At 52.1% G+C, this 27,983-nt stretch overlaps 2 protein-coding genes and 1 long non-coding RNA gene across 9 annotated transcripts; 1 reads left to right on the forward strand and 2 right to left on the reverse strand.

The window, feature by feature from the left end:
- On the reverse strand, positions 1-13,582 carry RHNO1 (RAD9-HUS1-RAD1 interacting nuclear orphan 1). 4 transcript variants are annotated; one of them, XM_008259665.4, is made up of 4 exons: positions 13,455-13,555; positions 12,956-13,127; positions 4,341-4,592; positions 1-859 (listed from the first exon to the last, which is right to left on the reverse strand). In XM_008259665.4, the coding sequence occupies exons 3-4, from the start codon at positions 4,506-4,508 to the stop codon at positions 305-307; spliced, it is 723 nt and encodes a 240-aa protein (XP_008257887.2). In that variant the 5' UTR covers positions 4,509-4,592; positions 12,956-13,127; positions 13,455-13,555; the 3' UTR covers positions 1-304. The 4 variants fall into 4 exon arrangements, with proteins under 4 accessions (XP_008257887.2, XP_008257889.2, XP_051706201.2 ...); XM_008259667.4 differs by lacking the exon at positions 12,956-13,127 and having other exon boundaries at positions 13,455-13,582; XM_051850241.2 differs by lacking the exon at positions 13,455-13,555 and having other exon boundaries at positions 12,956-13,442.
- A 26-nt stretch (positions 13,583-13,608) lies between these two features.
- On the forward strand, positions 13,609-27,750 carry FOXM1 (forkhead box M1). 4 transcript variants are annotated; one of them, XM_008259662.4, is made up of 9 exons: positions 13,609-13,816; positions 15,541-16,089; positions 16,692-16,843; positions 19,072-19,263; positions 19,960-20,088; positions 20,698-20,742; positions 21,348-21,420; positions 21,605-21,780; positions 25,695-27,750. In XM_008259662.4, exons 2-9 carry the CDS (start codon positions 15,588-15,590, stop codon positions 26,700-26,702), a joined length of 2,277 nt encoding a protein of 758 aa, XP_008257884.1. In that variant the 5' UTR covers positions 13,609-13,816; positions 15,541-15,587; the 3' UTR covers positions 26,703-27,750. The 4 variants fall into 4 exon arrangements, with proteins under 4 accessions (XP_008257884.1, XP_002712855.1, XP_008257885.1 ...); XM_002712809.5 differs by having other exon boundaries at positions 13,616-13,816; positions 21,351-21,420; XM_008259663.4 differs by lacking the exon at positions 20,698-20,742 and having other exon boundaries at positions 13,616-13,816.
- LOC127492060 (uncharacterized) lies at positions 14,556-25,728 on the reverse strand. The gene is made up of 3 exons (XR_007921048.2): positions 25,618-25,728; positions 15,027-15,153; positions 14,556-14,780 (listed from the first exon to the last, which is right to left on the reverse strand). It is a non-coding gene; the product is annotated as an uncharacterized lncRNA (long non-coding RNA).
- Positions 27,751-27,983: the final 233 nt, after the last annotated feature.

Consider the following 27,983-nt stretch of genomic DNA (forward strand, 5'->3'; position numbering starts at 1 on the left):
TTCTCTAAAAACTTTATGCAACTGTTTATTTATACACATGTTAAACAGGTTCAAGGTATTTTAAAGTTAATATAAGAAAACACATGAGCAGTTCATGACACTGAACTCAACTGTTTATGGTCAAGTTTCTTAAGAGGCAAATCGGGAATTAAATTCCCCTATGACCCTGGGCTCTAGTTACATCTAGTTTCTGCTGGTGTTATGTCCATTTTATTCTACAGAAACACTCCCTGGTGTGCCAGAAAAGTGACATTCACAGCCCTGTTAGGACTGCTGGTGTGGGAGCAGCTGTCCGGGAATGCAGTCAGTTCTTCACAAGGAACTGGCTTCTGCTCAGCTTCCCTCTCTCCCTGAGGTATGCAAGCAAGTGCTGTCGCCTCCTCCACGTGACCTTCACCCCGTACTTCTCCTCAGGGGTGTCTTCAGCCAACACAGGCCCAGGCTCTGGGCTGCTGGGAGTGCCGAGGTGAAGGGGACAGCTTCGCAGGCCGTTCTCCTTCTGGTCTGGGGGAATGGCTTCTCCCCTCACCAAAGAGGGCTCTGGGGTCTGGATGTCAGGAGGAATGAACACGTGAGGCAGGCTCTCAGGGGAACTCACAGATGGGTCCCCACAGCTCTGGGGACTGAGCACTGGAACCAAGGGCCTCCTGGAAACGTCCTTTTCTGATTGATGGGGACACTCCTTCACTGAGGGCATCCCCAGTGTCTCTGAACTGGAAGAAGTGGGTGGACTCTCAAAAGTGAGATGTGGAAACTTGGATGTGGTGGATTTCCGACTTGAATGTCTTCTCTGGTTGCGGGGACGTTTCCGGCACACTGGGAAGCAGCTTTCTGCTGTTATATCAAACTGAGGTGTTACCTAAGGATTTAAAAATAATCGGGTGAGACAAGCCAACCGCCAAGGACTAGCCTGAGACAGGAAACTACTCCCAACGACCAGAATCCTAAATGGGGGTCCACTTCAGTAATGGATGCAAAACAGAAACAAGTGTCTAGTGGCGTAATAGAAGGATATGGGCTTTGGGCAAGTCTTTCAGTCTCTCTGACCTTCAGCTTCCTCACATGTGGGAACGGGGACAATGCCTCTTTTATTTTTATTTTTATTTTTTTGACAGGCAGAGTTAGACGGTGAAAGAGAGAGAGAGAGAGAAAGGTCTTCCTTCCGTTGGTTCTCCCCTCAAATGGCCGCTGCGGCCAGCACGCTGTGCTGATCCGAAGCCAGGAGCCAGGTGCTTCCTCCTGGTCTCCCATGCGGGTGCAGGGCCCAAGCACTTGGGCCATCCGTCACTGCTTTCCCAGGCCACAGCAGAGAGCTGGACTGGAAGAGGAACAATCGGGACAGAACCAGCACCCCAACCGGGACTAGAACCCAGGATGCCGGCGCCACAGGCAGAGGATTAGCCTGGTGAGCCATGGCACTGGCCCGACAATGCCTCTTTCATCGTGCCACAAGGCTGCAACTGCTCCATACACTTCGTGAGGGTAGGGGCCAGTAGTCCTGCTCATCCTTGATCCCCCACCCCTCGCAGCGTGCCTGGCTCAAGGACTGGCCTCAGTAAAGAGTGAATGGCTGACTGCAACAATGGGGAGGGAGGTCAGACACGGACAGCAGCCAGCACAGGACCTGGCAGATGGTATCCAATAAATGCTCATTCCTCGTCTCACCCACAGGACTCTAACGTTTGAAGTTTTCCTCCAGAATCCTGACTTATGGTTTTTCTCCGCCATCCTGAACAAGTTGTATTTATTAAATGCTCTTAGGCAAGGCTTCTGCTTTACTGTAGAACTTCCCTGTCATATAGTTGATATTGTCTTCCAGGCCTGTCTTTTTTTTTTTTTTTTTTGGGCGGGGGGGGGGGGGGGAGACAGAGCCAGACAGACCATCTGTTGGTTCACTCCCCATAAGCCTGCAATAGCCAGGAACCAGGAACTCAATCTAGGTCTAGGGACCTGACTCTTTTTTTTTTTTTTTTTTAAGATTATTTATTTATTTGAAAGTTAGAGTTACATAGAGAGAGAAGGAGCGGCAGAGAGAGAGAGAGAGAGAGAGAGAGGTCTTCCATCCACTGGTTCAATTAGCCATAATGGCCGGAGCTGCACCAATCCGAAGCCAGGAGCCAGGAGCTTCTTCCGAGTCTCCCACATGGATTCAGGAGCCCAAGGACTTAGGCCATCCTATGCTGCTTTCCCAGGCTATAGCAGAGAGCTAGATCGGAAGTGGAGCAGCCAGGACTTGAACTGGTGCCCATACGGGATGCCAGCACTGCAGGTGGCAACCTTACCCACTACGCCACAGTGCAGGCCCTGAGACCTGACTCTTTAAGCCATCAGCTGCTGCCTCCTAGGGTGTGCATTAGCAGGAAGCTGGAATTGGAAGCAGAGCTGGGACTTGAACCCAGGCACTCTGATATGGGATATGGCTATGTCTTAACTTAATATTTTAACTCTTAAGCCAAATGCCTGCCCCTTCCCAGGGCTTTTTTTTTTTTTTTTTTTTTTTTTTTGACAGGCAGAGTGGACAGTGAGAGAGAGAGACAGAGAGAAAGGTCTTCCTTTGCCATTGGTTCACCTTCCAATGGCCGCTGCGGCCGGTGCGCTGCAGCCAGCGCATCGTGCTGATCTGAAGCTGGGAGCCAGGTGCCTCCCCCGGTCTCCCACGGGGTGCAGGGCCCAAGCACTTGGGCCATCCTCCACTGCACTCCCTGGCCACAGCAGAGAGCTGGCCTGGAAGAGGGGCAACCGGGACAGAATCTGGTGCCCTGACCAGGACTAGAACCCAGTGTGCCAGGCGCCGCAGGCGGAGGATTAGCCTATTGAGTCGCGGCGCCGGCCCAGGGCTTTTAAACTGTCAAAATATGACATATGCCATTTCTGTGGGTTGTATTTCAAGGTTCAAAAAATCTAGTACCTAGTTAAATATACCACTTTCACATGATGTGCAGGGCACAATCTCATTTTTACTCATTCTGCCACTTGTTTAGCTTTTCTCACCCAGTTACTAGGTGGTGAATTTTTTTTTTTTTAAGATATTTACTTATTTGAAAGTCAGAGTTACAGAGAGAGGGAGAGGTCTTCCATCCAATGGTTTACTCCCCAGTGGCTGCAACAGCTGGAGCTGCACCAATCAGAAGCCAGGAGCTAGGAGCTTCCGGGTCTCCCATGCGGGTACAGGGGCCCAAGAACTTGGGTCATCTTCTACTGATTTCCCAGGCCACAGCAGAGAGCTGGATCAGAAGTGGAGCAGCCAGGTCTCAAATTGGCGCCCATATAGGATGTCAGCACTGCAGGCCAGGGCTTTAACCCGCTGCGCTACAGTTCCGCCTCCTGGGTGATGAATTTTTTTTTTTATTTTATTTATTTTTTTTTTTTTTGACAGGCAGAGTTAGACAGTGAGAGAGAGAGAGACAGAGAGAAAGGTCTTCCTTTCCGTTGGTTCACCCCCCAAATGGCTGCTACAGCTGGCTGCAGCACACCGGCACACTGCGCCAATCCGAAGCCAGGAGCCAGGTGCTTCCTTTTGGTCTCCCACGCGGGTGCAGGGGCCCAAGCACTTGGGCCATCCTCCACTGCCTTCCTGGGCCACAGCAGAGAGCTGGACTGGAAGAGGAGCAACCTGGACAGAATCCGGCGCCCCAACCGGGACTAGAACCTGGGATGCCGGCGCCACAGGTAGAGTATTAGCCAAGTGAGCCACGGCGCCGGCCTGAATTTTTAACATAAACTCTTTCAGAGGAACATGCACGATGAGGGGTGGGGGTGGGACAAAGAAACAACCATTACACCTAACCCATTCCTTAGTCTGGACTGAGACGGAAGATATAAAGCAGAGGGCTGGTGCTGTGGCATAGCAGGTGAGGGCTGGTGCTGTGGCGTGCGTAGTGGATGACCGTGCCAGCATCCAAGTGGGCACTGTTTCGATTCCCAGCTACCCTACTTCCAATCCAGCTGCCTGCTAATGCAGCTGGGAATACACAGGTGGTTGGGCCCCGGCACCCACATGGGAGACCTGGAGGAAGCTCCTGGCTCCTGGCTTCAGTTTGGCCCAGCTCTGGTGTTGTTGCAGCTGTTTGGGGAGTGAACCAGCAGATGGAAGATGTGTGTGTGTGTGTGTGTCCCTATCTCTAACTCTGCCTTTCAAAGAAATAAAATAAATCTAAAAAAAAAAAAAAAAAAAAAAAAAAAAAAAAAAAAAAGATATACCAGAAAACAGCTGATCACACAGTACATTGCCTCCTTGTTCCTATACCCATGAATCTTCTTAGTCTTTGGGGGTCCTGGTCGCAGGGGGAGAAAAGACAGAATTCTAATGGAGCAAAAGGCAAAGAACCTCACAGGCCTACCCAGGAAGTGATGGTGCTGTGGTCAATCGGCTTGCTGGGCACCTGCACGGTGTGGGTGGTGGGAGGCTGAGGAGATCCAGAGTGGTGCTTGGGTCCCTCCAGTGGTTCCTGGTGGAAGAGCAGCTGGGCTTTCTGGCACCGCTGCTGGCGTTTTTTTCTGGGAGGCATCAATAGGTGGATGAAGAGCAGTTAGCAAGCACATGATGCTGGTTGCCTTCGGGTTGGGGGACAGGCTCCAGTTCCAACCCATGCCTGCAGAGAGCAAACCAACGCTGAGAGAAAATTCAGACGACGCCCGGCTCTCTCTGATACGCTGCCAGCCAAGTGTACCATGAACTCCCTTCCCTACCTCAAGGCTTTGCCTACCCTGTACCACCAAGCAAAACCAGTTTTCCTATTCAACAGCACCTGTTCCATAAGCATGTGCTGACCATGTGTGAAGTGCCATGCTGGAAATCTAAAGACAAATAATAACCATTTGTCCAATAATCACTCACTGAGCACCAGGCACTTGTGATGCAGAGGTCCCTGTCTTCAGGAAGCTAAAAAGTTTAGCAGAGACAGACAAATACAATACAATATGACAATACAATATGCTTCCAAACACCTTAAGGGAGGCTTTCCTGATGGGAAGGCACTTCCTTGACATAGGTACGCAAAACGTAAGAGAAGCAAAAAAAAAAAAAAAAAAAAAAAAAAGCAAAAAGCGGGGAGGCACTCCAGCCTGAGGGACAGCATGCATAAAGGCAGTACTGCGAACTCAGGCAGCACAGAGCCACCAGCCACGCTGAGGAGGGAAAGATGAGGGGGAAGAACCGGGGCTGGACACGGTGTGAGGGTTAGGTTAGATAAACCAGGCGAGGCCGCAGGAGTCTGCGTTTTAGCCTGAGTAGTTACTGAAGAATTTCAGAAAAATTTCAGAAAAATAGCATTGTATTTGGTTACTTTTTAAATTTTCACCCCAGATAATTTAGAACATATACAAAAGTAGATGAATAATATAGTACCCCCCAATGTACCCTTCACCCAGCTCCAATAACCATCAGCCCATGACCAATCCTGACCCATGCACACCCCACCCATTCCCCTTACCCCTGGATTATTTAGAATGTTTTTTAAAAATATATATTTGTTGGGGGCTGGCACTGTGGTGCAGTAGGTAAAGCCGCCGCCTGCAGTGCTGGCATCCCATAAGGGCGCCGGTTCAAATTCAGCTGCTCCACTTCCGATCCAGCTCTCTGCAATGGCCTGGGAAAGCAGTGAAGATGGTCCAAGCCCGTGGGCCTCTATACCCACGTGGGAGACCTGGAAAGAGTTACAGAGAGGCCGAGGCAGAGCGAGAGGTCTTCCATTTGCTGGTTTACTTCCTAGATGGCCACAGGTAATGCTGCCTTTCAGATAAATAAATAAATAAATCTTATATGTATTTGTTGAAAGAACTACGTAGAGAGGCCAACACCATGGCACAGTAGGCTAAGCCTCCGCCTGCAGCACTGGCATCCCATGTGGGCACTGGTTCGAATCTCAGATGCCCATCTTCCAATCCACATCTCTGCGATGGCCTGAGAAAGCAGTAGAATATGGCCCAAATCTTTGGGCCCCTATACCCACATGGGAGACCTGAAAGAAACTCCAAGCTCCTGGCCTCAGAACGGCCCAGCTCTGGCTGTTGTGGCCATTTAGAGAATAAACTAGCACATTGAAGCCTTTTTCTCTGTCTCTCCCTCTCTGTCTATAACTCTACTTCTCAAATACATAAAATCTTAAGAAAAAAAAAAAGAGGTACATAAGCTACATAGAGAGGGAGACACACACACACACACACACACACACAGAGGTCTTCCATTTGCTGGTTTATTCCCCAGATGGCCACAGCCAGGGCTGGACCAGGCCAAAGTAGGAAACAGGAGCCTCCTCTGAGTCTCCCACATGTATGCAGGGGCCCAAATACTTGGGCCATCTTCTGCTTCTTTCCCAGGGGCGTTAGCAGGGAGCTGGATCAGAAGTGGTGCAGGCCAGCGCCGTGGCTCAATAGGCTAATCCTCCACCTGCGGCGCCGTCACACCGGGTTCTAGTCCCAGTCGGGGCACTGGATTCTGTCCCAGTTTCCCTTCTTCCAGGTCAGCTCTCTGCTGTGGCCCGGGAGTGCAGTGGAGGATGGCCCAAGTGCTTGGGCCCTGCACCCCATGGGAGACCAGGATAAGCACCTGGCTCCTGGCTTCGGATCAGTGCGGTGCGGTGGCCGCAGCGTGCTGGCCGCGGCAGCCATTGGAGGGTGAACCAAAGGCAAAGGAAGACCTTTCTCTCTGTCTCTCTCTCTCTCACTGTCCACTCTGTCAAAAAAAAAAAAAAAAAAAAAAGAAGTGGAGCAGCCGGGACTCGAACCAGCGCTCACATTGGATACTGGTGCTACAGGCACTACAGGCAACAGTTTAACTCACTGCGCCACAGCACCGGCCCCATCTTCTGCTGCTTTCCCTAGGTTATTAGCAAGGAGCTGAATCGGCAGTGGAGCAGCTAGGACATAAACGGGCGCCCATATGGGATGCTGGCATTGCAGGCAATGACTTTACTCACTACACCACAATGCTGGCCCCAAAGGATATATTCTCAGCCATTATATCATTCTCATTAACACAACTATATGAAGTTTAATGAAGTATATATGGGGGCTGGGGGCGGCGCTGTGGCACAGGTTAGGCCACTGCCTGCAATGCAAGCATCCCATATGGGCACTGGTTTGTCTTGGCTGCTCGACTTCTGATCCAGCAGAAGATGGCCCAAATAAATGCTTGGGCCTCTGCACCCACGTGGGAGATCCAGAAGCTCTTGGCTCCTGGCTTTGGCCTAGCCCAGCCCCAGCTGTTGCGGCCATCTGGAGAGTGAACCAGTGGATGGAAGATCTATCTCTCCCTCTCTTTCTCTCTGTAACTCTTCCTTTCAAATAAATAAGTCTTTAAAATATAAACATATACATACACACACACACGCTTGTGTCTAAGAACCTACATACATCAATTCCTCATCATCAAATATTCAGCCAATGTTCAAATTTTTGTTTCACAAATGTTTTTGCTTGTTTGTTTTTAAGATTTATTTATTTATTTGAAAGGCAGAATTACAGAGGCAGAGGCAGAGAAAGAGAGAGGTCTTCCATCCGCTGGTTCACTCCCCATATGGCCACAACGGCCAGAGCTGTGCTGATCCAAAGCCAGGAGCCAGGAGTTCTTCCAGGTTTCCCCTCAATGCAGGTGCAGAGGCCCAAAGACTTGGGCCATCTTCCACTGCTTTCCCAGGCCAGAGCAAAGAGCTGGATCAGAACTGGAGCAGTCAGGACTCGAACCGACACTCATATGGGATGCCGGCACTCATATGGGATGCCAGCACTGTAGGCAGCGGCTTTACCCGCTATGCCACAGCACTCCCCCCCCCCATCCTGTTTTGATTCATCTGTGCCCTGTAGTCAGATCGTCCTGGCAACAGTCTGAAAGCAGAGAACAAGCTCCCTGGAAGTAGGAGGAGCAGTCAGATTATGGCGCCATCCAAGTGAAAAATGATGACGGCCTGCACCTGGGCTGCGTCAGTGGCGATGGAAGCCGAGGCAGAGTCAACAGTTCCCAGATAGCAGTAGTAAAAGTCTGAAGAAGCATCCATTCGCTCTAGTAACAAGATCAACTTTACAAGCGCTTCTGCGAGAGACCGGTGGAACACAAGTGTGAACGCAGCGCACAGAGACAAAAGGCAGGTGCAGCACACAAAGCCGACTGCTTCCACTCTATGGTCACTCGTGGTTCATTCATTTGTCCAACAATAAAAAACTACACGCTCCAACTTAGGTGACTAAGTGGTTAGAGACACAGGTAAAGAGAAAGGCAAAGCCTCTATCCGAACGGACTCACGTTTTTAGGGAGAACATAAGTAGTAAGTACATGTATGTATTCATTCACTCGTTTGACATTTATTTGCAGAATGCCTGCTGGTCCTGGGCATGGTGCAGGTGCTGTGAATGTAAAATCCCTACCCTCCTGCTGCTTGTGTTCTTGTTGGGAGAGATCAAGGATATGCAGAAAAACCAAACAGCATAAGGAGCGGAACTAAGTGCCGCATTAGGACTGTCAGGTAGGGCTATCTGAAGAAGTAATGTCTGAACACAAACCTGAAAGAAAGGAGGAGCAAGCAACGGAACAATGGGACAGAAGGATATTCCAGGCTGAGAGAACAGAGAAGTGCAAATGTGCCATGGTGGCAGTACACCTGGTTTGTTTCAGAAACAGGAAGGTTGGCACGGCTAAACTGGAGAGTGCAGGAGGCGAAGTGGCAGAAAGGCAGATGGCGGGGCCGGCGCTGTGGCATAGCTGGTAAAGCTGCCGCCTGCAGTGCCAGCATCCCATATGGGCGCCAGTTCAAGTCCCGTCTGCTCCACTTCCGATCCAGCTCCCTGCTAATGGCCTGGGAAAGCAGTGGAAGATGGCCCAGTTCCTTGGTCCCCTGTGAGAGACCCAGCAGAAGTTCCTGGCTCCTGGCTTTGGGCTGGCCCAGCTCCAGCCATTGCAGCCATCTGGGGTCTTCCATCCAAGGATTCACTCCCCAGAAAGGCAGCAAATGAAAGATTCTCTCTGCCTTTCTGTAACTCTGCCCTTCAAATAAATAAAATAAATCTTTAAAATTAAATAAATAAATAAATAAAACATTAAAAAAAAAAAAAGGCAGACAGCAGTCCCCATGACACAGGGCTTTACAGGCAAGGTTAGGGCTCTGGCTACTGTGTAACACTTCATGTGATAGGAAGCCACTGAAAACTTCTGGACAGGAAAGTGACACAATCTGGATCATACTTTTAAAAGACAACTCTAGGGGCTGGCGCTGTGGCGCAGTGGGTTAACGTCCTGGCCTGAAGCACCAGCATCCCATATGGGCGCCGGTTCGAGACCCAGCTGCTCCTCTTCCGACCCGGCTGCTCCTCTTCTGATCCAGCTCTTTGCTGTGGCCTGGGAAAGCAGTAGAAGATGGGCCAAGTCCTTGGGTCCCTGCACCCGCATGGGAGACCCGGAAGAAGCTCCTGGCTCCTGCTTCGGATTGGCAGGTCTTACACCCTGGTCTTAGCTGCAATGCAGATATTAGGGAGAGCAGCCCCCACTCCCCCGCTGCGCCAAGCCATTGAAGAAGAGCTTACAGGGTCACACTGCAGGGCTGCTGGTCTCAGTACTCCACAAGCCTATGAAGGTCAATTCCGCCCACCATGGCAGCTGAGTGACTGCAGGACCAGTCAGCTGGAATCTGACAACCTGAGACCTCTGTCCTCTGCACCCTTCCCATGGTTTGTAGCTCCAGCCGTTGCGGCCAATTGGGGAGTGAACCATTGGATGGAAGACCTCTCTCTGTCTCTCCTTTCTCTGTGTAACTCTTTCAAATAAATAAATAAATCTCAAAAAAAAAAAAAAAAAAAAAAAGACAACTCTAGGGGGGCTGGCATTGTGGCTTAGTGGACTAAGCCTCTGCCTACAGAACCAGCATCCCATATGGGCGCCAGTTTGTGTCCTGGCTGCTCCACTTCTAATCCAGCTCTCTGCTATGGCTTGGAAAGGGGAAAATGTCCCAAGTCCTTGGGCCCCTGCACCTGCATGGGAGACCCGGAAGAAGCTTCTGGCTCCTGGATTTGGATTGGCCCAGCTCTAGCCGTTGTGGCCATTTGGGGAGTGAACCAGCAGATGGAAGACCTCTCTCTCTCTCTGTCTGCCTCACCTCTCTCTGTCTGTAACTCTACCTCTCAAATAAACAAATCTTTAAAAAGAACAGATTCCCACACATCAGAGTGCTGGCTGGAGTCCCAGCTCCTCCACTTCTGACCCAGCTCCCTGCTAATGTGCCTGGGAAAGCAGTGGAGGATGAGACTCAGATGAAATTCTAGGTTCCTGGCATTAATCTGGTCACACCCTAGCTGCTGCAGGCATTTGGGGACTGAACCAAAAGATGTAAGATCTCCTTTCCTCTCTCCCTCTGTTACTCTGAGTTTCAGATAAATAAAAATCTTAGAAATAACAAACTCTGGGGGCCGACGCTGTGGTGCAGTGGGTTAACGCCCTGGCCTGAAGTGCCAGCATCCCATATGGGCACCGGTTCGAGACCTGGCTGCTCCTCTTCCAATCAGCTCTCTGCTGTGGCCTGGGAAAGCAGTAGAAGATGGCCCAAGTTCTTGGGTCCCTGCACCCACGTGGGAGACCCAGAAGAAGCTCCTGGCTTCTGGCTTCGGATCGGCGCAGCTCTGCCCATTGAGGCCAACTGGGGAGTGAACCATCGGATGGAAGACCTCTCTCTCTCTCTCTCTGTAACTCTGACTTTCAAATAAAATAAATAACTATTTTTTTTTTTTGACAGAATTAGAGGGTGAGACAGAGTGAAAGGTCTTCCTTCTGTTGGTTCACTCCCCAAATGGCCGCTACAGCTGGCGCACCGCGCTGATCCGAAGCCAGGAGCCAGGTGCTTCCTCCTGGTCTCCCATGCGGGTGCAGGGCCCAAGCACCTGGGCCATCCTCCACTGCCTTCCCGGGCCACAGCAGAGAGCTGGACTGGAAGAGGAGCAACCGGGACAGAACCAGAGCCCCAACCGGGACTAGAACCCAGGGTGCTGGCGAGGCAGGTGGAGGATTAGCCTAGTGAGCCATGGTGCCGGCTCTAAGTAAATAAATCTTAAAAAGAGAGAGAGAAAAATAACAAACTTTGGGGAGAATGTGGAAATTCATGACTTGCTGAGGTCAACAGCCTCAAATGGGTGCTACATTGTTTGGCAATCTTGCTATTTCTTTAATCAGCTCATTCTCCACAAAGATTAAGCCTTTTTTTTTTTTTTTTTAAAGCAATCTATGTCTATGACAGAGCAGGACAGAAAGATCCCATCTACTGGTCCACTTCTGAAATGCTTGCAATAGCTAGAGGCCCAGCGATGGGAGCTGGGAACTCAGAGCAGTTCTCCCCCATGAGTGGCAGGGGCCCCGTTACGTGAGCCATCACTGCTGCCTCCCAGGATCCTCACTGGCAGGAAGCCAGAGCCAGGTGTCCAACCCAGGCACTACAATGAAGGACACAGGTGCCTCAACAGGGGCCTAACTGGCGGGCCAAAGGCCTGCCCCTCCGTGTTCTTTTCCATTTAAAGATTTGTTTATTTATTTGAAAGGCAGAGTTACAGAGAGGCAGAGAGAGAGAGAGAGGGGGGCAGAGAGATCTTCCTTCCACTGGTTCACTCCCCAAATTGTTTCAATGGCCAGAGCTGTGCTGATCTGAAGCCAGGAGCCAGGAGTTCTTCTGCGTCTCCCACGTGGATGCAGGGGCCTAAGCACCTGGGCCATCTTCTTCTGCTTTCCCAGGCGCATTAGCAGAGAGCTTGATCAGAAGTGGAGCAGCCAGGACTAGAACTGGTGCCCGTATGAGATGCCAGCACTACAGGCGGTGGCTTTACCCGCTATGCCGCAGCGCTGGCCTCTCCACGTTCTTAAAACCTCAGAAATGACATTACTTCCTACTTCACAAAAAATACAGATGACATCAAAGGAAATGCTGGGATTTTGCAGAAAGCAAACATACACGCCTACATAAATCTGTAGCCATCCTCTTCCCTTGTGGTCTAATCAGAAGTCAGCCCTTTCTGTTCCCCCCGGCTGGGCTCTGACCTGGTTCTCACTCTATGCTCTTAGGCAATGTCCTCTGCTCACACTTCAACAACCACCTAGAGGTAGACGACCTCAGCACTACCTCTTCAGCTTAAAACTCTAAGCTCTGCACTCAGATGTCCTGCTGCCTGCTGAACAGCAACTAGATGTCGCAAGCGCGCCTCCAATTCCGCACTAACATTTACAACTGAACCATGGTTCCCCCAGCACCTCCCACCCCTAACCCCGGCCAAAGTGATTATGCTGGGGCAGAGGGGGGACTTGCTCAAGGGACAGCATCATCAGTCCTCCAGTTAGGCAGCCAGAAACCTTGACACTCCCCTCCCTGCTCCCCACCCAACACCAAGCCTGCAGATTTCTCTCTTAAATATGTCTCTTTCTGACTGCTCTCTCCTTCTCCGTTCTCTTTTCTCTCCCCATTGCCCTTCTTCAGATTCCAACGCGTCTAGAACAGCAATGGCCTAACAGGTCTACCCTAATCCCCTCTGGTGCCTCTCTCTTAAAAATGCAAATCCGATCTTGGGTCTCTCCTACTTAAAAGCTGTTGATTGGCTTCCTCTGCTTCTCGGGTCAGAACAAAATTCCTCAGCACGGCGAAGGCCCTACCTCTTCTGGCTGCAGCTTCGACTCACACCACAATCCGTCCTAGTCTCTTAGCTCAGACCCGGATATTCCTAAGCCTTTGATTCCTCCCGCCGGGCATCGTCTTTGCACACATTATTCCCCTCTTCTACTCAAGAAAGCGTCTCTCCTTTCTCTGCAAAAGGCGGCAGGGCTCACAGCACGGTGCAGTTCATCCGAAAGGCCCTGCCTGTCCTACCTAAGAGTGCACTGATGACGAGGAGCGGGAGGATGCTTTCATTCTAAGTTTATTTGACTCTTGCAAAAACATCCATACTCCCGTCCCCCCAGCCCCTCCATTAACCTACAAGTTCAGGAGAAGCAAAAGACCTTGTCTTTCATCCTAGCAGGGAGCTGCAAAAGGTCCACGGACGATTCGCATTTATCTTTCCATTTCATTTCTCCACGAACTTCTGCAGCTCCTCGGTACCTTCGGGGCCTGCCCGTGCCCGCCCATGGTGGCTGCAGAATGCGTCTCCGGTCTCTTCCAGGTAAGGCCGGGCTGCGAGAGGGAGTGGGGCGGACCGGGGGTCGCAGGCAGGCAAAATCCAAGCCAAGGGCGGGTGGACCGCGGCGAGGGGGCGGGGGGCGCACGCTGCACCCCACCCCCCAGAGGGCTCCTGCAGCAGACGGAGGTCCACTGGACGACCCCGGAGAACGACTTTGCTCAGGAGGGAAATCCGCGGCCACAGCGCTCCAAGGCCGTCGTGAGGAAGCAGGGGGCGATCGCCACCACCCCGCGCCCCAGAGCCGCGCCCCTCTCCCCAGGCGGCTCCTCCTCCGCCCCGTCCGGCGCCGGGGCCCCACTAGCCCGCCGCGGCCGCCTTACCTCCCCGCCGCGCCAGGCCGCCGTGGCTGCTGCTGCCGGGCGCCCACGTTCGAGCCGGAACGCCGAGACAAGCCTGCGCCCATTGGCGGCGCCGCGTCACGTGACCGCAACGTAACCGCAACGCTCCGCCGGCGCCAATTTCAAACAGCGGAACAAACTGAAAGCTCCGGTGCCCGACCGCATCCCCGGCCCCGGCCCGGGACCCCCCCTCCCCTCCCGGGAACCCCCGGGGCTCCCGCCCCTCCCGCGCGTCCGGGACCCGGCCGGCCGGGTGCGAGTCCCTGTCGGGGGCCCTGGCTCGGCCCCAGGTTGGAGGAGGCACAGCCCTGCAGCAGCGGCGGCGGCGGTGCTACAGTCTGGAGGTGAGCGGGGAGCGGCCATGGAGTCCCAGGCCCGGCCGGGGCGGAGGCGGGGAGCCGGGGCTCGGGCGCCGAGCGCAGGGCGCGGGACGCGCGAGTGGAAGTTTTGGGGCCGCTTGGGAAGGAGGTCTGAGCGAACGTGCACATTTTTTTCTGCGTCTAGCTCCTGGCCTTGGCCTTGTCTCTCCCGTCTCCCAAAGCACCCCTTGGCCTTGCCTGCAAGTTTCACCTTTGCACGCTGTCCACAGGCCAAGGAAGGCCTGGATGGCCTGCTTGCTCAGCGTCCACTGTGCCAGGCACGGAGACAGACCTTGTTCTTCATGGAGTGCGAGACCAGCCCGCACACATGCACCCCTGCTCCCGGGCGCTCTCACCATTGCGCAACACTGTCTCCAGCCTACCCCTGCATTCCTAGGCTGTGTCAGGGTCCCCCTGCTGAGGATTGGCACGGGGTCAGAGGAGTCACTCTGGAAGTTTTCCGGCTGGAAGGTTGACAGTAACAGAGAGGCCTGTCAGATAGGAGAGAGAGAGAAGGAGAGATTAAATATCCAGTGGACTAGAGGAATAGTGTCTAGTGAGGTGCATGCCAGAAGGAGGGAAGCCTGGAGGGATGTGAGGTGGAATCACAGCCGAGATTTGAAAGTAGAGGAAGCCTAGATATACAGGAAAGAGGGACAGTAGGGTAGGGAGCGCCTGCGACCTCTGAGCAGGTGGCAAATGTCACAGAATATGTGGTCCTTTTGTAGGGCGATGGAAGGTTTTGTAAAAGAGCCAATTCTGTCTTTGAAAGTACCTTGAAGTAGAATTATACGACTTGACTTACTGGCAGAGTATTCCAAGTATTTGTTAGACTCAACAAAGCACTCTTTTAAAGCCGAAACTACATTCCTCAGATTTCACAACCACCTTAGCACGTTGAGGGTAGCGCATTCTTGTAGTCAGGAGATAGGGGTTCCAAGTCTTGGTCCTGTAAAGGGGATTAAGCAGTAGTATATGTAGGAAGTTAAAGTATGTGTTTAAGCACATGCAAGAACAGAATTGTCATGATGCAAATATTTTGTAAGTTGTGAAAGAAAATGTGATTTTTTGAAAAAATCAGTGCTAGGATAGGAACCTGTAAAATGAATGGCACTCTCCCTTGCCCCCGCCAGAGTTGTGCAGTGTGCAGCTTGTACATTACCATGGGCCTTGAATGGGGAGATCTCCCGCTCACCTGAGGTCTTATGAACTGGGCGGTGATGAGTTCAGCGACAGTGCAATCTGCCCTTCTCCCCTGTCCCTGTGGGCACTGATCCTATCATTTGCAACGTAGGGTGACATCCACATCTGAAGCTTGTATCCTAGAATAGATTATGGGCTCAGAGTTCCATCAGGACTCCCGATTGCCACACATCCCCCTATCCCAGTGTCTTCCATTCATGCCCCTACAGTCATTACACATGATCTGTCTGCATTGTATCAGGCAGTAATGGAGATTTCCACGGTTCGTAGCTGTCCTGCTCATTTCTGTAGCCAAACATCCTTCCACTTCCAGAAGGAGGCCTTCGGCTGCGCCATCCCTGCCACACCTTACCCACTGGCGATGCTCCCGTTTGCTGCGCTTGTAGTTTTCTTTCGCCAGGGCAGCTGATCTTATTGTCGGAGGTCTTTGCTCCCATCTCCTGTCACGTGAAGGGGACGCTTGTCTCATCGAATCTCTGACAGCCTGCTGCCCCTCATGCTTTCAGGGCCCATGATTGTGATTCTCGATGGAGAGTGAAAGCGTAGAATCATAATGAAAACCAGCCCCTGTCGGCCACTGATTCTCAAAAGACGGAGGCTGCCCCTACCTGTTCAGAATGCCCCAGGTGAGACATCAGAGGAGGAACCCAAGGGTGCCCCTGCCCAACAGGAGCCTGGTCAAGCACAGGCCTCCCAGGGCGGGGCAGAGTCCAGCTCTTGCAAGTTTCCAGCCGGGATCAAGATCATGAACCACCCCACCATGCCCAACACCCAAGTGGTGGCCATCCCCAACAATGCCGACATCCAGAGCATCATCACGGCACTGACGGCCAAAGGAAAAGAGAGCGGGAGCAGTGGCCCCAACAAATTCATCCTCATCAGCTGCGGGGGCGCCCCAGTGGACCCTCCAGACACGCAGCCTCCAGCCCGATCCAGCAGTGATTCCAAGAGGACAGAGGTGATCCCCGAGACGTTGGGGCCAAAGCCCGCAGCTGGGGACACGACTCGCGCTCAGCCACCCGGAGCTGTTCGCAGGCAGCGTCGGGAGAGCTGTGGTATGTGGCCTGCAGGGCAGGGGGTGGGGAGCCTGCTTTTGCTCTCCGGTGCCGGGGTCTGCAGCCAGCAGGCCAGTGCTTGCAGCTGACAGGTGTCTTGCCTGAACCAAAGGGAAGTCTTGTCTTTACCCCGGAGCTTTGACGCGGATCCTCTGGGTCCCCATTGAAAGAGTTCTGGTCATAATTTAGCATCTCTGTTGCCTTCTTCATATGGGAAAAGGATTTGTTCTTTCTATCGGTCCTTTCAGTGAACCGGATACAGAGGTAGGAGTCTTTCTGGCTCCTAATAAAAGACAGAAGCACGAGTAGGAAAAGTGACTTTTTGTTGCCAGTGCTCAAGCAACGTGGCAGGTTTCCTTGACCGACGACCTGTAAGGTTCAGTGTGGCTCGGATTGAAGTCCATTTGAACTCTGACCCTGAGTTCTCCCCGAAGTCCACAGTGGGGCAGAGTAACTTAGAGCCTCCCCAGATGGCACATGTGTGTCCTGTCACCAAGGGCCGTCCGGGTCTTGGAGGGGTAATCCCTAACCTCCAAAGTGGGTGGGCCTCCTGAGTCTCAGACACAGCAGCTGAGCGGGGTCTTGGATTGTTTCCCCTCTAGCCGGCGGAGAGGCAGCAGGCTGTACTCTCAACAACAGCTTAACCAACATCCAGTGGCTTGGAAAGATGACTTCGGATGGACTGGGCTCCTGCAGCATCAAGCAAGAGGTGGAGGAAAAGGAGAACTGTCACCTGGAGCGGAGTCAGGTTAAGGTGAATTGTTCTGTCGCTCACCAGGGCAGTCAGAGCCAACGCAGGCAATTTCTAAGAAGAGAAATAGTCAAATGGACGCTTGCTAAAGCAGGATTTGCGTGTTCTGCTGTTAGCATTCCCTTAGTGCTACGCTGTATAACTTGTAAATGACTTTTCTGCCTAGGATCTTTTGCTCCCTGGTCTGTGAAATTTTCTTGAGAGCAGATTCTCTGGATTCAGCGCTGGGTTTAGTGTTCTGCCGTTAGCAGGTGGTTAGTGGGTTTTGAGGAGATAATTAAGAGATTTCACTCTGGGAAACCACTTGAACTTCAAAGATGCATCCCAACAGCATGAATTGACTGCAGCAGCTTTAGTGGGATCATTTTTATTTGCTTGAGAGAGAGAAGGACAAAGAGCTTCCATCTGCTGGCTGACTCTCTAAATGCCCTTGACAGGAGACCAGGCCAAATCCAGGAGCCAGGAACTCCAGGTCTCCCACGTGGGTGGCAGAGACCCAAATCCTGGAGCCATCATCTGCTGGGTGTAGGAAGCTGGACTTGCTAGCAGGGCCAAGACCAGGCACCCTGATATGGGACATGGGTGTCCCAAGCCACATCTTAACCACTAGGTCAAATGTTCACCCCACAAGATAGTTTTATTAAAAGATGTACTGTGATTTTTTTGTTAGAAGATACACTATGGTATTAATAGCAAATAAAGTGAATTTTAAATACTTCCCCAGCAATCAAAATTCATCTGACTTAATTGTGTAGTCTAGGTTTGTTTTTCATAGTTGCCAGTATTACACGTATATACCTTTTTTTTAAAAAATATTTATTTATTTATTCGTTTGAAAGGCAGAATTATAGAGCGAAGCAGAGGCAAAGAGAGGTCTTCCATCTGCTGGTTCACTCCCCACATGGCCACAACAGCCAGAGGTGCACTGATCCGAAGCCAGGAGCTTCTTCCAGGTCTCCCACGCGAGTGCAGGGGCCCAAGGACTTAGGTCATCTACTGCTTTCCCAGGCCATAGCAGAGAGCTGGATCAGAAGAGGAGCAGCTGGGACTTGAACCAGCACCCATATAGGATGCCAGCGCTGCAGTGGGGCAGCTTTACCCGCTATGCCACAGCACTGGCTCCTTATTTACCTTTTAATCATTTATTCAACACATCAGTTTATTCACAACACATCTAGAGGTAACACTAAGACTTAGGTCTTTTGACCTACAAGTTTGAAAAATGAGCATGGTTTTAGTATGAAATCAGTGCTTTTTAATCATAGTGTACACACAACTCTTAAGAAATCTTAACCAGGGGCTGGCATTGTGGCATAGCAGGTAAAACTGCTGCCTGCAATGCCAGCATCCCATGGACGTCTCCACTTCTGAACCGGCTCTCTGCTAATGGCCTGGGAAAAGCAGCAGAAGATGGCCTAAGTGTTTGGGCCCCTGTCACACATGTGGGAGATCTGAAAGAAGCTCCTGGTTCCTGGATTAGGCCTGGAGAAGCCCTGGCTGTTGCTGTCATCTGGGGAGTGAGCCAGTGGATGGAGGAGCCCTTTCTCTATCTCTCCCTCTCTCTCTAACTCTGACTTTCAAATAAATAAATAAATCTTAAAAAAAAAAAAAAAAGAAAAAAGGAGGAGGACAAATTAGATGTTCTCTTATTATTGAACGATATCTTCAGCAAAGTGAATGATGGCAAAGAAGTGGTTCTGTATTGGCTAGGGTCTAGACTAGGTTATATTAATCTCCCCAATCCTAAAATTTTACTCAGTGGAATAGTAGTCTCAGATGAATTTGTTTCTAGTAACAGTTCCAAGGAATATTTCTCTAGGTGGTGCTCTACATGGAGTAGGGGATGGTTCTTTTGTTTTTTAAGATTTATTTGAAAGACAGAATGACAGAGAGAGAGAGACCTTCCATCCACAGGTTCACTCCCCAGAATGGCCACAATGGCCAGAACTGGGCCAGGCCAAAGCCAGGAGCCAGGAGCTCCATCCTGGTCTCCCATGTGGATGGCAAGGGCCTGAAGTACTTGAGCAATCCTCTGCTGCTTTCCCGGGCACATGAGCAGGGAGCTGGACTGCAAGTGAAGCACCTGGAACTCATGCCAGCACTTTGATATGGGGTGCTGCTATCAGAAGTGGAAGTTTTACTCGCTGGGCCACAACACTGGCCCCGGGGGGTTCTTGTGACTCTCCCTGTCATTCCTTTTCCTCTTCCCTTTGGCTTCTCATAACCCTCAGGCTGAGGAGCCCTCCGGAGGATCCACATCATGGCAGGACTCCGTGTCTGAACGGCCACCCTACTCTTACATGGCCATGATACAGTTCGCCATCAACAGCACGGAGAGGAAGCGCATGACCTTGAAAGACATCTATACTTGGATTGAGGACCACTTCCCCTATTTTAAGCACATTGCCAAGCCTGGCTGGAAGGTAACTTGTCCTGTAACAAATGAGGTGGAGGTCACTGCATCCAACGGTGGGGCCCTGGGGAGGGGGCGGCGATGAAGCGCAAAGGATGCTGAGGCTGTAAACAGAGACCTCAACCGGGACTGCTCAGTCTAGGCAGGAGCGTCTTCCGTAGCGGCCAGTCTGTGGCTCCCCGAGATCTTCAGTGTAGCACCCAGCCCACCTTTGGGTTACACTGGACAGCCACCCTAGGTACCAGCGGCTGGACTGGCTAAGAAGCTTTATGAAAAGATCTTAATGGAAAAAACAAAAACACAGAACACAACCTGTAGGCTTTATGACCCAAGGTTCACGTCCTGCACTCACGCTCTCATATTCCTGTAACTTTCCGGTTCCTTATCCCTGACCCGTCTCGCGATCGAATGCTGTTTCAGTCTCCGCTTTCCTAGTCCCCAGCACCTCCCCAGGACTTGCTTCTCACCAGCCTAATGGAACGGCACCAGTCTTTATCCCTGTGGAAATGCACGGGTTTATGGTCGAGATTGGTGGCTCTGCAGTGTGGAGTGCCAGGCAGAGTCGCCAACGGGCAGGGTTCCAGGGACGCTGGACGGAGCCTGTGCGGAGCGCAGTGGGAGGGCCCTGAGGCTGATTCCCCTGCTCGTCTCAATGAGTGATGTTTCTGAAGCCCAAGTTGCCAGTAACCTGTCTTTGTCTTTTCAGAATTCCATCCGTCACAACCTGTCTCTCCACGACATGTTTGTTCGGGAGACGTCTGCCAATGGCAGGGTCTCCTTTTGGACCATTCACCCCAGTGCCAACCGCTACTTGACGTTGGACCAGGTGTTTAAGGTGAATGTCCTGGTGTCCTCTAAACAGGGCCAGAGGTGGAGGTTGTCCCGGCCATCTCGGAAGGAAACGAGTTCTCTTTGCGATGCTTCCATGTGATCGGGGGAGTGAAGGCCGGCCAGACGGTGACTTGCGTAAAACTCGCTGAATTAAGTACAGTTGAGAAATACTGAATGACACACTTCTAGGCTAGGCCACGGCACAGAGAGCGCTGTTGTGACCCAAAATTGAGGATTTCCCAAGACTGCGAATAAGAATTGCCTGGGACATCTGTTAAATTACAGTTTTCCAGACCCGTTTCGCAGGGCTGCTCATTCAGCGGGCCTGGCATGGGCCTAGAAATTTGCATTTTTAAACAAGTGTCTCAGGTGGTTGCTACAGAGAAACCCTGGGAAACTTGAAGTAAAGCCCTTTAGGCCCGAGACAGGAAGCAGAGGCCCCAGAACTTTTTGTTGTGGGATTTCAGGGTGCCCTTTAGGCTGCTGTACCTGCATTCTCTTGGGGGCCCCAGGCGTCCGATGTCTCAGCATCAATCAGGAACAGGTGTTCTTCCCAGCCTGGTTGGTGGTAACTTCATGTCATTTCTCTCCCCTGATGCCTGGCCGCCACCAGCCACTGGACCCAGGGTCTCCACAATCGCCCGAGCACTTGGAATCAGTAAGGTTCTTTCCCTCTGGCTCGGGGCTTTGTCTTGTTTTCCTTTCACTGCTCAGCATGGCTTTCGTGAACAGAGAGAAGACACGAGGCGGGGAAGGCGGTCCACGGCTGTGCAACCGCTGTGCCCGACCTCAGAGCACCTTACAGCTGCTGGAAGTGAGGGACACCAGGCTGCTGGCCACGGGTCTGCCTCTCCTCCTCTTCCCACAGGCATCACCAAGGTGTGCTGTGCAGGGCAGGGCACGGCACAGCAGGAGAACATGCCACAGCAGTGGCAGACGCATGGCACATGGCTCCAGGAAGCGGACAGTTTTCTCACTTTTCTCCCTGGCTTTTCTCTGCCACTCACATGGCTACGTGCTTGGCATCCCTCGGGGTGGTGAGGACAAGTGGGTGAGATGGCAGTGCTGTCCTGCCATCGAATGCTGTCCACCTGTCTGCTTACCAGGGCCTTAGAGATTGTGCCCACCTGTATCCATACCTTCGACTTGGCTTTTTCTTTCTGGGCTGTTGGTTAGCTCAAGTGCACCAGCTCAGGCTGGTGGGGTTCTGCTTCCCCCTTCCCTTATTAACCTAGGTTTCTTTCTCTCCCTACCCGCCACAAGCAGCAGCAGAAACGACCCAATGCTGAGCTCCGCCGGAACGTGACCATCAAAACTGAACTCCCACTGGGCGCACGTTAGTATGGGAGAGTGGGCCTCAGGCCTAGGCCTTGTTCTGGGGGCATATCTGTAGTGGATCAAGACTCCGGGATTCTGTTCCCAGCTCAAAGGGATCTGAGCCCAGAGGAGAGCAAAGCTCCTGGGACTGAGAAGGGGTGGGCCTCTGTCCCCCTGCTCTTATCTCTCTGGTTTCCTCCTAGGGCGGAAGATGAAGCCACTGCTACCACGAGTCAGCTCCTACCTGGTGCCCATCCAGTTCCCAGTGAACCAGTCACTGGTGCTGCAGCCCTCAGTGAAGGTGCCATTGCCCCTGGCAGCTTCGCTCATGAGCTCAGAGCTCGCCCGCCATAGCAAGCGAGTACGCATTGCCCCCAAGGTGAGCGTCTTCTCTCTCTCTCCATTAGAAGTCCTGGACCTATAGCTTGTGAATCACTGTGCTAAATGGTCCTTGGAAGCTGATGAATCTAGCTGGGTAGACAACCATAAAGACACAAGAAAATGTGGTAGCGTGGTAAGAGCTAAAAAGGGATTTGGATTACAACGTAAATGGTGTCAGGAGGCCCATGAATACTTGATGAGTTTTTAAAAATTCAGACAAGGGTGGTTGTGATATGTGGGCTGAGGTGGCTGAGGAAATACAAGGAGGCACGTTTGAGGAAGAAGTGAGTCTGGGTGAACAGACAAGTTTGGAGAGAGCATCCTCGTGGGCAGTGCCCTGGAAGCAGGAGATGCCGGTGCGTACCTGGGAGTGGCAGAGTGAATCAGTCAGTCTCAGCATTTCTCAGCCTCAGCCTTACTGACACCTGGGGCTGAGTTAGTCTTTGTCAGTTTGGAGGGGTATTGTCTATGGGTCTGTTGTCCTACCTACTAGAAGCCAGTATCACACATGCACTCCCCCCCCAACCCTCAAGGCATGACATTGCAGAATGTCTGTGGGGAGGGGAAGCTGTCCCCAGTTGAACATCACTGGTCCAGCCTGGGAATGTGGGAAGGGTGAGCTAAGACCACACCAGGAGGGCCACCGAGTCTTGTCTTAACCCGGCAAGGACAACTGTTTGTGGGAGAACCACTGCACCCCATTCAGTGAGATGGAGATAACCTAAACTAAAGCTTAGAGAGATTTGGGTTTGTTTTTATTCTTCTAATTTAGAAATATTTTTAGGGGCAGGCATTGTGGCGCAGGATGTTAAGCTGCCACTTGAGGACCACAGCCCATATCGAGTGCCTGTTTCCAGTCCCGGCTCCTCCACTTCCAATCCAGCTTCCTGCTAATACGCACCCTGGGAGGCAGTGGACGACGACTCACGTACTTGGGTGCCTGTCTTCCATGTAGGAGACCTGGATAGAGGTCTGGGCTCCTGGCTTCAGCCTGACCTAGCTATTGTAGGCATTTGGGAATTCATATATAAATAAAATTTTGTGTGTTACAAAGAAGTTTCAAAATTCCTGGAAATTTTGCATTTTTAAATTCCAGTTTCCCACAAACTTTTTGAAAATTTTTTTTTAATTTTATTTGAAAGGCTGAGAAATAAAGAAAGAGATAGAACTTCCATCTGCTGATTCACCCCCCCCAAATGTCCGCAACATTCGTGACTGGTTGTTTTTTGGTTTTTTTGTTTGTTTTAAGATTTATCTATCTATTTAAAAAGCAGAGTTACAGAGGCAGAGAAAGAAAGAGAGGTCTTCCATCTGCTGCTTCACTCCCCAAGTGGCCACAATAGCTGGAGCTGGGCTGATCCAAAAGCAGGAGTCAGGAGCTTCTTCCAGGTCTCCCACATGAGTGCAGGAGCCCAAGGACTTGGGCCATCTTCCATTGCTTTCCAGGCCACAGCAGAGAGCTGGATCAGAAGCGGAGCAGCTAGGACTCGAACCGGCACCCATATGGGATGCTGATTGTGCAGGCAGCAGCTTTACCCACTACGCCACAGTATCAGCCCCAAAGCTCTTTTATATGCTTAAATTTTTTTAATTAAATTTTTTAAAGATTTATTTATATTTATTTGAAAGACAGAGTTGCAGAGAGAGGGAGAGAGAGAGAGGTTTTCCATCCGCTGGTTCACTCCCCAAATGGCTGCAACAACCGGAGCTGAGCCGATCCAAAACCAGGAGCCAGGAGCTTCTTCTGGGTCTCCCTTGTGGGTGCAGAGGGCCAAGAACATCTTCCACTGCTTTCCCAGGCCACAGCAGAGAGCTGGATCGGAAGTGGAGCAGCCAGGACTAGAACCGGCGCCTATATAGAATGCTGGCGCTTCAGGCCAGGGCTTGAACCTGCTGCGCCACAGTACTGGCTCCTTCATCTTTGAAAGGCAGAGAGAGGGAGACAGATCTTTCATCTGCTGATTTACTTCCCAAATGCCTGCAGATAGCCAGGGCTGAGTCAGGCTGAAGTCAGGAACCCAAACTCTATCTGTATTTCACATGGGTGGCAGGGACCCAAGAACTTGAGTCATCACCTGCTGCCTCCCAGGATGAACATTAGCAGGAAGCTGGATCGGAAATAGGGAGCTGGGGCTCAAACCAGGCACTCTGATGTGGGATGCAGGCATCCCAAGTGACAGGTGCTGTGCCAGACACCTGCCCCCAAAATAATGCGTAATTTTTTAAAAAATTTATTTATTTATTTGAAAGAGTTACACAGAGAGAGAAGGAGAGGCAGAGAGAGAGAAGAGAGATCTTCCATCCGCTGGTTCATTCCCCAATTGGCTACAGTGGCCAAAGCCGCACCAATCAGGAGCCAGGAGCTTCTTCCAGGTTTCCAATGTGGGTGCAGGGGCCCAAGGACATGGGCCATTTTCTACTGCTTTCCCAGGCCATAGTAGAGAGCTGGATCGGAAGTGGAGCAGCTGGGACTCAAACCGGCGCCTATAAGGGATACGGACACTGTAGGCAGCAGCTTTACCCACTATGCCACAGTGCTGGCCCCCAGCCATATTACTTTAATGGGTGGGGCCGATGCCGTGGCTCACTGGGTTAATCCTCTGCCTTCGGCACCAGCATCCCATATGGGCACTGGTTCTAGTCCCGGTTCCTCCTCTCCTGGTCCAGCTCTCCTTTATGGCCTGGGATAGCAGTAGAAGATGGCTCAAGTGCTTGGGTCCCTACACCCGCATGGGAGACCAGGAAGAAGCACCTGGCTCCTGGCTTTGGATCAGCGGAGCTCCGGCCATAGCAGCCATTTGGGGAGTGAACCAACGGAAGGAAGACCTTTCTCTGTCTCTCTCACTGTGTGTAACTCTACCTGTCAAATAAATAAAATCTTAAAAAAAAAAAAAAAACTTTAATGGGCACAATTTGTTTCTAGTTCTTTGCCCTGTGAACAACAGTGCAATAAAGATCTTTGTGAGTTTCCTTCTTATATCTGTGGGATGGAGTCGCCCCAAACCTGAGTTTGCTAATTGAAAAGGTCTTTTAAATTTTGCCAAATATTGCTAGATTCCCTTCCACAAAAGCTGCAATAATTCACATCTCACCAGCAATATATGACAAGAGCTGCATCTCTGCCAACAACTGGTGTGAAGAGACTTTTTCATATTTGCCCAACTAATGTGTGTACATGACAGCTCCTTGTGTGATTTTGCCCTTTGCAGTTTCTTGGTAACTTTGAGGAGTGTCTCAGGAAGGGCCGCTCCCTGGGAGTGGTCCTCTTTGACCCGCGTGTTCCTAGACATTGTTCTTCAACAGGGTTCTGTTAATAAACTGTGGGAGCTCTTTGCTGTGAAAATATTCACCTTCTGTCTCTACGCTGACTGTTTTTTTTCCTCCTACAAGTGTTTGTTTCTTACCTTTGGTTACAGTATCTCTTGCCACAGTAAGATGTTAAGTTTGTACATAGTCAAATATGTCTCTCTTCTCTTTTACAGCTTCTGAGTCTCCAGTCTTGGTTAAGAAGGCCCCTCCCCCACCTCAGATTGTCCGTATAGCCTCCTAGGTTCTCTTTCAGGATTTGTATGGTTTTAAGGTTTTAATCTTTACGTTTACTTCTTTGTGTATGGTGTAAGATAAGCATCGACTCTGTTTTCTCTCGGCTGGATACTGATTATGCCAATACCGTGTTAAATACTGTCTTCTTTGACCCCTGGAACTGAACTGCCTTTAACATGTTGGCTCATCGCTTCTCGGTCTTTTGGCTAAGATCAAGTGTAGCATGTTGGCTCTTCTCGTGTTTAATAAGACTTAAGAAAGACAAGAAAGAGGCTAGGCCCCAGAACCTCACCTGTGTGGTCCTGCTTTTGTGCCCTGCCCGGTGACGGTTGGCCCGCGAGAGCTTCCTTGCCTCTGCTTCCCTTCTAGGTGCTGCTCGCTGATGAGGAGGTCGCCCCCGCTGCCGCTGCAGGGCCCCTGAAAGAGGAGAAGGACCTGCCTGGGGAAGGGCTGTCTCCCCTGCTCCCGGTTCAGTCCATCAAGGAGGAGGAAATCCGGCCAGGGGAGGAGGCACCTCACTTGGCGAGGCCCATCAAAGTGGAGAGCCCGCCCTTGGAGGAGTGGCCCTCCTCGTCCCCGTCTTTCAAAGAGGAGTCATCTCACTCCTGGGAGGATTCGTCCCACTCTCCCACCCCGAGGCCCAAGAAGGCCTACAGCGAGCTCCAGTCCCCGGGCCGGAGTGTCTCGGAAATGCTCGTGATCAAACGAAGGCAGCGGAGGGAGATGAGCCGGTCTCGAAGGAAACAGCACCTGCTGCCCCCCTGCGTGGACGAGCCCGAGCTGCTCTTCTCCGAGGGCCCCAGCACTTGGCGGCGAGCAGAGCTCCCCTTCCTGGCGGAGTCCTCAGAGCCCGCCTCCCAGGAGGAGGCAGGGCCTTTCAAGACCCCCATTAAGGAGACACTGCCCATCTCGTCCACTCCAAGCAAATCTGTCCTCCCCAGAACCCCCGAGTCCTGGAGGCTCACACCCCCAGCCAGGGTTGGGGAGCTGGAGTTCAGCCCTGTACGAACCCCCCAGGGTGCCTTTGGCCCCCTGCCCGACTCCCTGGGGCTGATGGAGCTGAGCACTACCCCGCTGAAAAGCGTTCCTCTCTTTGACTCACCCCGGGAGCTCCTCAATTCAGAACCCTTTGACCTGGCTGCTGACCCCTTTGGCCACTCTCCCCGCTCAGAAATGGAAGCCCCCAAACCAGGCTCCCCAGAGCTGCAGGTTCCCAGCCTTTCAGCCAATCGGTCTCTAACGGAAGGCCTGGTCCTGGACACAATGAATGAGAGCCTCAGCAAGATCCTGCTGGACATCAGCTTCCCTGGCCTGGAGGAGGACCCACTGGGCCCTGACAACATCAACTGGTCTCAGTTCATTCCTGAGCTGCGGTAGAAACCCGACCGTGCCCTGGCCCCTCAAGCTGCCCACCACTGGAGGCACCGCTGTGATAGGGAGACCCAAGGCTTAGTGCACGCCAAGCCCTCTGAGCAAGGACAGCAGGCGGGGATTGATCTCGGCTCCACCTGGCCTGATTCGGCCACGGCGGCAGTCACACCTTAGCCACTGCTGCTGAGACCTCTGCCAGCAGTCGTGCCTTGGGAGCTGCCCTCCGAGCCACTCGTGCCCCCCAAGCCACTCGTGTCCCCCAGGAGCACCTGACTCCCGTCCTCTCCCTGCCAGGAGCAGAAGGGTGGGAAGGACAAAAACCAGGGGGGTGAGAAGAGGGTGAGAACACCACAGCCACGCCCATCCTGTGCCCAGCAGTCTCGCCTTCTCTGCTCCTCACAGGGTGGCTGCTGTGAATAGTGTCAGTTCTCCAAATCGTCCTCTAATTATAGACGTGGGCTTATTTCCTTAGACCGCTGTGTAGAGACTGCCAGGAGAAGGGCGTAGGAAGACGAGGGTTTTCAGTTTGCTTCTGTTCCATGCTTTTGGTTGCTAGAGAAGGGAGGATGTGCGGTGCATGGTTTCTTCCAGGCCCAGGGTACCTGACTCCAGGCTTCATCACCATAGGTGCCCAGACAAGCAGACCTGCCTGCCGGGGGCCCTCTTCCTGCCCCTCCCTCCCACCTCCCCGTGTTTCCAAGTCAGCTTTCCTGCAAGAAGCAATCCTGGTTGAAAAGGTCTTTTGCGATGGTTTTGGAGTTGAATTTTGGGTGGGGGAATGGAGGCATCTGAGGCAAAGGGTGTGGGTACCCAGATAAGCCCCCATGAGATGTTTCTCTGATAATGTCCCTAATCATGCCAGGGAGATGAGCATTGACCAGAACTTGGGCAGAGGGCGTAAGAAGGCTGAGAGAGCCCCTAACGTGCCTGGCTTCCTTAGCTCGCACCTCAGCTTCGCAAAGAGCCACCCTGGGCCCCAGCTGACTGCATGGATGTGAGCCAGCTCAAGAACACTACTGTACCTACCTACTCAATAAAACCCAGGCTGCAAGTGCTGGTCTGTGTGGTCTGTTGGTGCCTGGCCCTTTTGGGGTGCAAAGGGCTGGGAAAGAAGGGGGGTGCTGGCAGGAAAGAAGGGAGGTCATGTGAATCCCTCCCTGCACAGGCACACGTCCTTTCTCACACCGACATTGCTGATTAAAACTTGGGCCTTTGGGGGCTCCTTAGAGAAATCCCGAGAGGAACAGGCCCCCAGAGCCTGAGGGAAGGATAGGCCCAGTTCCAGGT

This window comes from Oryctolagus cuniculus, chromosome 9 (assembly GCF_964237555.1).
Source record: "Oryctolagus cuniculus chromosome 9, mOryCun1.1, whole genome shotgun sequence".
Lineage (NCBI taxonomy): Eukaryota > Metazoa > Chordata > Mammalia > Lagomorpha > Leporidae > Oryctolagus > Oryctolagus cuniculus.

Coding starts and splice junctions, on each gene's coding strand:
- RHNO1 (XM_008259667.4), bottom strand. CDS start 4,508: ATGCCTCCCAGAAAAAAACGCCAGCAGCGGTGCCAGAAAGCCCAGCTG. Junction 860..4,340: donor ACAGCACCATCACTTCCTGG/GTAGGCCTGTGA, acceptor TTAAATCCTTAG/GTAACACCTCAGTTTGATAT.
- FOXM1 (XM_008259662.4), top strand. CDS start 15,588: ATGAAAACCAGCCCCTGTCGGCCACTGATTCTCAAAAGACGGAGGCTG. Junction 16,844..19,071: donor TGGAGCGGAGTCAGGTTAAG/GTGAATTGTTCT, acceptor CATAACCCTCAG/GCTGAGGAGCCCTCCGGAGG. Junction 21,781..25,694: donor GAGTACGCATTGCCCCCAAG/GTGAGCGTCTTC, acceptor CTTCCCTTCTAG/GTGCTGCTCGCTGATGAGGA.